This window comes from Paramisgurnus dabryanus, chromosome 18 (genome assembly GCF_030506205.2).
Source record: "Paramisgurnus dabryanus chromosome 18, PD_genome_1.1, whole genome shotgun sequence".
Classification (NCBI taxonomy): domain Eukaryota; kingdom Metazoa; phylum Chordata; class Actinopteri; order Cypriniformes; family Cobitidae; genus Paramisgurnus; species Paramisgurnus dabryanus.
Window position 1 is genome coordinate 32,070,387 of NC_133354.1, and position 12,306 is coordinate 32,082,692.

General features: G+C 37.7%; 1 protein-coding gene across 1 annotated transcript in view; it reads left to right on the top strand.

Annotated features, from left to right (window-relative positions):
* The window catches only part of jade2 (jade family PHD finger 2), a 99,324-nt gene extending 89,151 nt beyond the window's left edge, over positions 1–10,173 (top strand). Inside the window, exons 11-12 of the mRNA XM_065287657.1 lie at positions 1,548–1,664; positions 5,289–10,173. Of these exons, the coding sequence (XP_065143729.1) occupies positions 1,548–1,664; positions 5,289–6,022 (851 nt within the window). The 3' untranslated portion in view covers positions 6,023–10,173. The remainder of the gene's footprint in view (positions 1–1,547; positions 1,665–5,288) is intronic.
* The last annotated feature ends 2,133 nt before the right edge of the window (positions 10,174–12,306 follow it).

Here is a 12,306-nt window from a genome sequence, read left to right on the forward strand (position 1 = left end):
AGGCCTTAATAGCTTCACTGCGCTCGCGCTTTGCTCGACAAGCCATTGAAATGAATGGGTTTCATAGCGCAGCGCACACTGCATCATGTGTGAAAGCCGCATTACCCAGACTGTTGAACTGTCACCACCTTCTTCCTGATGTCGTCTGATATCTCCTTTACTCTGTGCATTGTTGGTCACTTCGGCACTACAGTGGTTTCCTCTTTCTTTTCCTCAACCCTTTTCCTGTGGATGTATAATTTGATTGGTCTTAACTAAGCACCCAAATGTGGTATACCTGAGTCTGTCACCCATTTGACTTTACCAATGCTGCTGGGGTTCACTTACTTTTGCACAAACACTAATTCCATCTTTCATGTAGTTTTTTTTTTACTTGCATAGGAATTAAATTTGGTCACTTTTCAAATATGAGTTCCTGTAAATGTTTTCCAGACAGTAGTGTATGAAGAAGCCTGCTGGTTTACTCATCTGTTCATTATTCCTGAACCTCTGACTCTGCAATTTCCTCAGCTCAATGCATTTCTGTCAGCTCCTGTTAACACCCATATTTATTCTGCTGTTTAAAGAACACCCAAATAGAGAAGACCGCTGCCTATGCTGTGAGAACAAACACGACTGCCTATAGGACAGTATTCAGCTCACTGTCACTGTAAATACTGACACACAAACACTCTCTAGCCAAAGAACATACATTAGAGCACAATTCATGAAACTATTGTAAGATATTAATGATCTGAAATATGTTATTTAGGTACATATGTACTCGTTTCTCTGTTTCCCAAACAGAAAATAGCCTTGTGGGATTAGGACTAGAATTAGAACAGCGGTGGGCAAAACTTTTTGACTTAAGGGCCGCATCAGAATACAAGTGATGACAAATGTGTATGACAAATGAAGCCTTGTTTTATACCAAGAAAACACTCAGTTCCTAATGTACTGTGTACCTGTATGTTTTTTTTATAAACCCAATCTTATAGATGGTTTCATCGGGCGCACGTGCGTTGTCGTGGTTATGCGCCTGGAACGAAGTTAACTTCCGGTTTGTTTAATGATCTGGCTAGTGGCTAAACTGACCTCAGGAACAAATACCTTGTGGACAATTAAATTGGTTCGGTTTCCTAAAGATGAGGGGAGATGGCGATCACGGACCACTGCTGTGCAAGAGAGGTTTGGCAGCCGATCTGTAGTTAACATTTACTTGTTATTGATTCTATGCAGAAGTCTACAGGGAGCAAAGTTAAGTTTGGGCCAAAAAAAACGTTTCTTTATAAAGATGCTGCTAAAACCGTCGATATTTTGCAAAAAAATCTCTGCCTCTACTTGTGTGCATATCACTGGATGTGCATACAAATATAAAAACAGATGTGTGATATACTGTTCTGAATGTACAAATCTAATATTACAATCTGAGTAAAACTTTTGCCGTAGTAATCGAATAACCCTCTTCATAGCCATATTTACAGACTGAGGTATATAACAGCCCATATAACTGGTGTTAATTTAGACAATCGTTTCAGTGAATTTTGTGGATTTTCTTTATTATATAGAAAAAGACATTCATCGCCGCAATGGAGCCAAGGAACGAGTTAAAGAGAGAAGAAAGAGCAGTCCAGAGAATAAAGAGAAATGGAGATTGGAGAGCAACTCCCTATTTAAACAGTTGGGTAAGTAAATAACCCTTCATCCAGTTCAATTAACTAATTATTTAGTCGTTTTCAGCATTGATGTGACAAATAATTTAGGTTGATGGTGATTAGATTTTTTGACTTAATAGTTGAGGAGTGATTTAGTTTTATTTAATACACTGAACAGTCATTTAGTCACAAATAAGCAGCATTTGCCAAATGAAATGACTTTGTTACTTTTGAGTTACCTCAGGATTGGTCCACTGACAGAAATCTGACAAATTTTGTATTTTTACATTTAAACGTCTGCCATCCCTACTTTAAAATCCAGCTAAGACCAGCATAAGCTGGTAGCTGGATTAAGGTGGCCGTAGCTGGTTTAAGATGGTCCTCCCAGCCTGGCAAAGCTGGTCAAGCTGGTGGGTCAGCTGGTCGTCCAGCCTGACCAGATAAGTCCAGCTAGACCAGCTTAAAAGTGACCAAAACACAGCTAGACCAGCTTGCTGCACCAGCAATACCTGCTAAAACCAAGCTGGGAGCCCAGCGAAAACCAGCTCACCAGATTATGCTGGTCTTAGCTGGATTTTTCAGTAGGGATCAGATAACAGTTTGACATATTAGTCAAATTTTCACAAGACGGTGACGGTGCCAGAAACCACTGCTCACTCCCAACATGTTGACACTTGGTCATCTCTGAGTCACTTTTTAATGCACAGTGTATCTACATGCTGGGCACTCCATTGATGTGTAGGGTACTCCATTGCTTTTAATGAAAAAAAAACACTGCTGTTAATATGAGATCTGATGGGCATGGGAATTTTACCATTAATAAGAAATATTTTTGGGATATAATTTTGCCATTATCACATATGATTTTGAAGTTAATCAGCCAGCATAATTGTATATACGATGCACTATATAGTACTCTCGTGTTTTCTTGACTGGCTGCATCATTATGTCGACTTTGATTTTGAAAGCTCTCGTGTTTTTCATGACGGACTATATTTTGTGTTGTGTTGTATTTTGTGTTGTTGCAAAGTGGGTGCTTAGAGTGGGGGTTAGGCACTGGAAAATATCTTTGAAACTATAAATGACAGTTCTTTCTGATTCATAAATCTGATAAAGCTGAGAGCCTTTTCAACCGTGCAATATTTCACCAGTTTTAAAGAGCACCTATTTCGGTTCTAAAAACAACATTATTTTGTGTATTTGGTATAATACAATGTGTTCGCATGGTTTATGGTTAAAAACACATTATTTTCCACATATCGTACATTGTTGTTTCTCCAGATATCCCTGCATTCCTCAAATGCTCTGATTTGTTACAAAGCTCATCGTTCTGAAAAGTGCTGTGTCCCCTGATTGGCCTCTGACGTCGCTTCTTACCATGTTTTAAAGATTAGCTCACAATGCAATACAATATCGCCCTTACTACCTTATCAATACGAGCTTGAATCATGGTTTAGTCAGTGGTAAATTCTTTAAATATGAACACATAGACAACTTACATGCTGTGATTGAGAAGCGGGTGGAGTTATGATAAAAACTGTTGTGTCCACATCAACTGTAGCCTGGTAATACCATCCTCTGCTATTTTGCTTCGCTTCATAGACAGAGTCTGGCTGGGCATAATTGACAATCGTTTTCCTTCTCGTGGGAGGGGCTTGTCTGAAGTTTAAAATCATTGGTCTAAACGTAAGCCAAGCATAAAGTTTGGATATGACGTGCGTTAAGCGCCGGCTCAGCCGCATCAAATTTCTGCGAATGTGAAAACAAACCCATCGAGCGAAATACCGGAGTAACATGGCTATGAACGACTTTTGCAGATTATGTAAATAAATCGGGCCAGAGCTAGTTAAACAGTATCCTTACGGTCAGGCTCGGACTGGTAATCTGTACAACCGGGCAAATGCCCGGTGGGCCGGTCGACATGTGGGCCAGTGGCCTTCTAGATTTTTGTTTTTAATGCAAAAATGTTTAAGTTATTTATTTTCGACCCGTCATGTATAAATGCAGTTGCATTTGGCTTGGGTGGCGGGTGATAGGTAAATATTTTCGGCTTCTTCATGACAGATTCAGTGTGTGTTACGATCGCGTCCCCATGCCCCACCCCTCAAATGGATTTGTCCAAGCAGCCGCTAGGTTTATGGGGAAATATACAGTGATGATATGTAGTGTTATAAGCACTTTTTTTTGACGCCTGGCGAGTCAGTTATGAAATTCAAATGGTTTCCTGTCATCCTGGGCTTCAAATCCATGGCAGAAAGCTTTTAACTCTTTCACCGCCAGCGTTTTTAAAAAAAGTTGCCAGCCAGCGCCAGCGTTTTTTATGATTTTCACCAAAGTTTAATGCCTTCCAGAAAATGTTCTTCTTTAAATATATAAACATACAATATACCAAATGAAAGAACAGACCCTCTGCTTTCAAACAAAAAAAAACGTTTCATCCTACCTTTAGTGGTTCTTTTGCAATCAGCTTTTGAATATGGGTAGGTTTTTGCAAAAACACCATATTTTGTGCAAAAAGCAATGATAATTCCATTTTTATGACGGACTTTTCATAGAGATCCCATTCAGAGCGATCTTTAAAACAGACACGGACATGCAGCAGCTTGCCATAGGGCAATACTTCCGGTTTTAAAAAGTTGCGGAAGGGCGCCACCTGGTGGATAATAGCGGTATTGCGTAAAGGCGGAAAACATCGTCATTGGCGGGGAAGCGTTTTCTCTTAATTGACGAGATATCTCGTCAATGGCGGGGAAAGAGTTAAAGACACTGTTGTTGTTTTTGTTGTTGTTGTTGTTTTTTAACTTGTGCTGTCGAACTGTTGTATAAACTCAATATTGCTATTGTAGTCGTGTGATGTGGCTCTATATTAGCATGGTCGTGTTTGTCTCCTTTTCTTAGCCTGGGGCTTCGTGCCTAATCACAGCTATGCTAATACCTTAATAACAGCGATATTGCGTTAATAAAATCATTCCTGTTTTTAGAAAAACACAGAATCAAATGAATCTTGAGCTGACACACAGGGCAAACAACTGAAATCAATGGAGTACCTTGACATTGAAAAACAACATCAGTTTAACAGTGTTAAAAAGTGACACCAAGGAAAGCTGGTAAAGTTGAGTACTTTGTGAGTACGTGTTGCTTTCCATGGTGGGCAACAGAAGCGTGAGGTAAAGAAATTGTCATATCCAAATGTCTCTCATAACAGGGTGATTTCAGAATGAGAGGAATAAAGATCAGCTTGGATTAAACAAATGCTTTTTCCAGGAAGGAAAAATAATCCTTTTAATTAAAAAATTATAATTTAATAGCACAACGACTTCCTATGTGTCGGAAGATCAAGGAATATTTGATTTTCACACTTTATGACGCTTGAACAGAATCAAGTTGTATAGCTAAAACGTTTATCAGTAAACGCTTAGAAGTAGACAGGGCAACATTGATTCCTTTGACTGATACCAAATTTTCCAAATATTGCCACATTTTAATTAAGGTTGTGTTTTAATGGGAAAATGGTTCCAGGCAAAAAATTTAAAGAAATCTCTATTTGTGAGTAATAATATTTTTTTATTGCAAATTTTTGTTTTGTATACCATCAGTTAGATCTTTAAAATGAAATTTTTATTCCTGAATATATATACACTGTCTCTATTACAGGCTTTGCCACATCATTTCCACTGGATAGCTCGCTGTTTGACAGCTGGCTGGCTCAGTCGGTTCACATCACCACTGATAACATGCTGAGCCAGTGGTCTCTTTCCAGAGAGACCCACGACCCCTCTGCAAGCCTCCTATCGGACCAACTGCTACAGGACGAGGAAAGTTTGCTAAGTCTCATGATGGACCACTCCATGAAATCCACCTGGAAAACACCCCAACTGGGCCGAAAGGCGAGGGGCGCGCCACGCAGCCGCCGAAAGTATGTTTCACTTCCACAGATCGGATCCACAGTGAAAGGAAAGGTGTCTTCGGAGGACCGTCGCACTGTGGAAGGTAAACAAGGAGAAAGAGCACATCACTTTCGCCGCCGTCACACCCGCAGCTGCGGCTCTGGTGGTCCGGACCCCCCACAACCACCCATTTCCAAAATGGATTCCTGCCACATTTCCGAGGAGTGCGGCTCTCGGCACAACTGTGCGAATGCTGGAGATAGTTCACGTCTGCGTCTCACAAGACAGGGTAAGTCGCGCTCTAAAAGTGAGAGGACAGAGCCGCAGAACAGCTCCTCTGCAAACAACGACGTATCTGCACTCGACCCAGAGACAGACGGCTATTTCTCAGATGCAGAACAGAGCGACTCAGAAATGCGCTCCTCCGGCCGAAAGTTGCGCTTGGCCCAGCTGCGTGCTGGGAATGAAGAAGTGGTTCGGCGAAGTGTACTCGCCTCTTAAAACCACATGGCAGTTGTCTTTGGATGCCCTTGTTTCATTCTGATCCTTTCACAGTATCTATAACACACATTTCATCAATAGGACAGCTGATTTGATCAGTTTCTAGACCTTCAACTGTAATAGCTTGCAAAACGAAATGTTTTTTTATATATATGAAATCGTAACCATTTGTGCTTAACAAAACAAGAGAAACAATGCTTAGACTGTGAGACACATTGTGTTGGGAAGCAATAGGATCTGTCCTAAAATAAGGACAACAAATGTGGGCATTATAACGTGTCTGTTCAGGTTAAGCTTGTTTTAAATGAATGCATACTGTACTGTATGTAGTATGAGTCCATAGGATGAGGCTGATACAGCCTATAATGTTCAGAGGAAAAAGCACAAATAGTCATTGGGTTATGCAGTAGCACACCTGTACTTGTCTCTTTAAATGACTAGACTAAACATACCAGCATCATTCATACAGGTTAGCTTCCATGTGTGGATCTTATAAAGCCTGTTTAAAACTAGTCTGGCTCATGTTTCACCCCAGGTTAAGTTAATATTTTAAATAAATTTTTTTTTCCATAACAGTTGAGAATATTTTCATCTCAGCTTTATGGTAACTGCTGCTCATACTGGAGAAGATAATGAGAATGATAGATGTTATTTAAAGAATAAAAGTCTAAATGTGCAGATGCATTACAGCAATGTGAAAATATGGGATGAACATCATCTTTCATCCTGAAACATTCTTTTTTTTAATATTGATCTGGATATGCATTTGTGAGTCACCCTTATATGTCACATTGTCTCTTCCACTTGTTTTGTTTTGGTTCATTGGTGAAGAATCATCAGTGTTCTTCATGACCGCGTGCCTTCTGTAGCTCCCCACAGCTTATTTAATCACTTATACAGAACGATGGCAATCACAAATATGAGAATATGACAGTGCCTGAAATTTGCCCTCAATTGACCAGAAAACACAGAATCTTACCCTGCTTCATAGAAAAATTGTGCCCATAAACCAGCACTGATGGGTCCATTAATTGTTTCTTGGCCAAAATTGAATTGACACTTCCTCAGGCCTTGATACTTAATTTCTGGCTCTTTTGGTGAGGTGTAACCAATCAACCCATGAAGTTTGTCTCAGGGTTCTAGAGAAGATTGTGATTGCAATCATTTAAGAGAAAACCTAAAAGTTAAACGTGAACATTCGCTAGGCAACGTTTAATGTTTTAAGAGGTTTTCTCAAAACATCATGATGAAATTGATTATGTTTTTGGTTTTGTTTTTGTGATGATGATGATGATGCCAAAGAATAGTAACTGAGCAGATGCTCTGAAGTGGATGTAAACACAGTATCTGGATCTTCTGAGGTTCACGGTTTGCACTGATATCTACTTTGTACACTCCTGGACTGCATCATCGATTCGCTTTCTTTCATCACATGTAAGAGGTCCAAAGATGGGCCACAGGAAGTCTTTATCTGTAAATGACAACTGACAATACGATGTGTGTAAATGAGAGTGTGCGTTTTCTCTCTGTGGAGACCTGAGGTTTGGATGTGTTGCGTCAGCCAGTAAACACCAAGGAATTGTTCGCCCAAAACTTTCAGTGGAACACAAAGAAATGTCTGCATCGCTCTCCATCTGGTTCATAGTGCCACCATGTTAAAGTTGTCTGAAGTCACTCGAGAGCGTATATTTTATGACGTGGTAGTTTTTTAATAATGTTTGCACATTCAAACTTGTCTTGCAACTGTTTACTGTAGGGTGCACAAAGAGTACTGTACTTGTGCCTGAACAAAAGTTGATGAATGAATTAGTTTTTATTAATAAACTTATAATTGAGTTCAGGTGCCAGTACAGTACATTGTGACTTCTACATAGTAAAGTGCTTTAAATTAATTAACAGCATACATTACTGTGTTCCTCATTGTTATTATGTGAGCCAGTTTGTGAAAACCCAGCTAAAGTCATTTTTATGTTTGTGATTTAGCCTATTGATTTCTAAATGAACTCATTCTACATAATCTAAAGGAATCTTTAATATTGACTGAGTAAGGTGATTGAAATCTAATTTTAATGTTTCAAATCTCATCATTAGATTCTGAGACTTTAGTCTGGATTTCACACACAGGGTCACATATAGAACAAGTGTAGAATTGAAATGATGGAAGTTTGATTTTGGTGTGACCCGTTCCACTCGAAACAGGCTTCATTCAACTCTTCGTTCACACAGAACCTGTACAGATCTCATGTATCTTAGCCGCTTTAATAGACTCATCATAGCCTTTAGTGAATTGCTGAACCAAACACAGATATGAAATACTGTGCCTTTAGTGAAACCCACTGCAGGGCTTTAAGCCTCTTTATCATGCTTAGTTGCTGTTTGTGTACCCAAGCTAATGTATACTCTGCTCAATCACTGTAAATCTTCAGCTTCTGTGATATCATTTACATCCACCCACAAATCCAGACTTTACTCTTCAGTAGCCAAATAATGCGAAACAGTAAGAGAATAACAGGTGAAAGCAGATTTGTATTTGTTTGCAAACATTTGTTAAGCCACCAAATGCAAAATGTAAGTGAGCTTTACTTGTTAGTCTTCTGTCTTCACTATTGACTTTACCTGGAGAGCAAAATATCGGGAAATTTCTTTGGTTTTAAGCATTTTCTTAAGGTCGAAAGGACAATTGAGGAGCACGGATGCAAAAGCCGCTAAACGCCACCTCCATCAAAAATGAGATAATGATATTTACTGTATGCTCTCAGCGCGTTTTATTATTCATCAAACACTTTTCCTTCAAATACACTTAATCCCAGCCTTAGGCTATTTAAAAAGAGCGTTTTTCTTTTTTTGCAGAATCTTATAAAAGGTCTGAATTAAAAATTGCTCATTTACAAGAATTATGCACTTAGAGGGTTTCTGAGCTCTTCAATTCTTTCAATCACATAGAGAAAAGTACAAGGGAATCTTTATATTTTGACTGAATGAGATCAGTAATGGATAGTTCAATTCTTTAGGGATTGATTATTCCATGTGATAAATGTCCAGGTCATATTTCACCCCAACTAAAATAGACAAAGAATCATAAGGTTCAAATGAACCGTTTTCAAGACCATTGTGATTTTTTTCATTCTGACATTATTTTAATGACAACAAAGCCCGATGTATAATTTCATTTTGATGTGTATGCGTACAGTACACGAAAGACCGATTTCACCATCGACATACTGATTTTTCTCTGAATTTATATGCACTAATTCCACAAAATGGCAACACTGCTGTTATTTCAAAGATTCTGGAATTAAACAAGAAAGGAGATGGGTTGTGCTGGCTATATTTGGGCTTAAACATATTCAATTTTTTAATGAATTCATCTTTAAAATGTTGCTTTGTTTTCTTTAAGTAAACAAAGTTTGTTCTTTCCCTTTGTGTTGGGGTGAAATACGACAGACATCTACGATCAGTATTGCCAATAACCTCTTAACAAACCTGCATGGACTTCTGTATTTACTGCTGGTAAAGACGCTCCATTTATATGTTGGTCCATCGCTTTGGTCCTAAATTCTTTCATTGTCATATCAAAGAACGACCCAAAGTTGATTCTAAATCTACTCGTGTGTTTACTGTTCAGCAAGACTTTCCATATAGGTCCTGTCTTTATTCTCTCGTTCTTATGGAAGTAGTGGATCATGGTCAGGAGAAGTAAATCACTTGCAATCAAGAATCATGTGTGTCCTGTAAATCTGTCAACATTTTCACCTTCCCATTGATTCTGATATGATACGATATAAATGTTGCAGGAGTTTATCCTTATATTCTTGGTTTCAAGGAATGTTGTGCCATTTGTTAATAGCAGAGAGAACTATTGAACATAGAAGAGCTATTTTAAATTATTTTAGGCTTTTTTGCTATATATTTATTTTTTGTATTGGAAATCTTTATAGGAGGAAAAAACATATTTTTCATCAGTGCAAAAACCTATTTTCCTTTTTTTTTTACATTTTCCATGTTAAGCTGTCATTCAGAGCAATATAATGTTCATGTGAGTGTATGTGCATGCTGTTTGTGATGCCTTAATAACAGCTCCTGTCCCATCATAGCATCAGCGCTCAGCTGTGGTCGACCGGTGCAGTCAATAAAGCTGTGCTTTTCATTTACACATTTCTGTGCTGTGTGTTATTTAATGCAAAGGCACGGGTTGGTTAACACACTTTAGTCTAGTGAGTTGGTACACTAAAGCAGAGCCTCTCAACCTTCTCTGAGCCACAAATCTCCAGACTTTACGGCAACCCAGAGCCCCACACAAAAAAATTATTATATGCTACATTTTCTGTAGTTAATTAAGATGGAATGAATCAGAATAGGCCTGTCAATAAAATATATTCATACAGACAAATTAAACTTCATTTAATATCCAATATATGTATAAATTCTTAGAAATGTCTAAGATGTTTTTCTTTCTATTATGTTTGTCTAAACAATATTTAACTCACACAATAAACATGCTTTTAGCTCAGACAGGTACTGCTGTTTATTGTTACACTCTTCACAGAATGAAATGATACTGCAGAATGAAGGGGTTGATTTAGAGAAAGATCCAGTGCAAATATGGAAAATATCAAAATTGTTGTGAAAAAATTTACATTCACATTTACATTTACAAATTACAGTACAGTGTCATTGCGATACAAAAAAAATATTTTTATTTCTGTAATTTTGTATTTCCAATTCATCTTAATTGTATGTTTTTGGTCTGTGAATGAAATTCATGCTTCAGGGAGAACATCCAAACTCTACACAGAAAGGCCACCTGACCTAGCTGGGGCTCAAACCAGAGACTTTGCTGTAAAGCAGCAGTGCTACCCACTGATGAACCCTTTCAAAGACAAGGCTTAAGGCTAGGCCTAGACTAAAATGCATGTTTGAGCTGCCTCAACTGAAAAATCACTTGCACTGACAGACCTCAAACCAGTGCCATTGATTTGTCTCAAGGTACACACCAGTAAAGCATTTTTCTAACGCATGTTTATAAAAGATGCTTTAACATCTTAATTTAACTTAGGCTTTAACTCATGCCTTGTCTGTGAGAACCAGGCCTAAATGTTAAAGTTAACACATAAAAGTTAAAACATTATTTTGTTTAAAGGTCATGCTGTCGGTATAAAAATATCACAGTGTTACAGGAGTGAGTAATAACCCTAATAAGTCCCTTGGGGTCAATCCTACCCCCAAGCCACTTTTATTTAGTTAAAAAACATGGTTCCCTTTATCTCAGTGGAATAAGATTTTGTGACTTTTCCAGATTAGCTGTCAAGATTCATGTAAAAAAACTGGGCTTAATTCGGTTGTTCTAAAGAGGTGTAAAAAAAGGCCCTTTGGGGGTAAAAATGGCCAATTGAAATGAATGGCAAATGCAAAAAAATCATTTTTTTCTTGTTATTCATCAAATAAAATCAATGCATCCAGAATAAATCTGAAAATTTTGACACTAGAGCACAAAGCAATATAGAAAAGACATGCTCAATTACGCACAAACAGACACGCACAAACACTGACTGCCACAGAGAGGTTTTTTTTACAGAATTTGACAAAAAACAGCCACAGATGCAAAACAAAGATGTAAAATGCTCACACAGGTGTGTGCATGCCCACACACACACACACACACACACACACACACGCACAAAGACAGTAAAACTTACACACACATAAAGACACAGACACACACAAAAAGACAAAGTCACAAACACACACACGAACACAAACACCCTTACATTTAGTCAAATTTCTGTGGGATTTTGTAAAAACAGACATTTCAAAATGCATCAAAAACTACAAAAAAAATTACTATTTGAAATATATATATTTTTTTAATGACCTTTCTAATGTTTATATAAGCATAAATTCACAAAATGTATCACTAAAGTATTGATGTTGAGCAGTTGGCCACATGAATGGGTCTCTATGGGCATCTGCTGGTCAAAATGATTTATTTCCTAAACTGTAACCATTAAACAGTTTTTTTTCTAAACACTAAGTGGTTGAATTCAACACATAACATCTAGATCAATATCTAAAAACAATTTAAATCAAATTTACATCATAATTTATGTGAATTGTTCATAAAAATGTTATATTTTACAGGCAAGCTTATGGTGTATTTAAGGAAATGAGTGGTAAAAAGGTACAAAAGTACTTCATATCTCCCAAAACACTGCATTAATGTATAGATGGGAAGTAAAAAAAATCATATATTATTTGTATCATTAAAAATTTATATATTTTTGTGA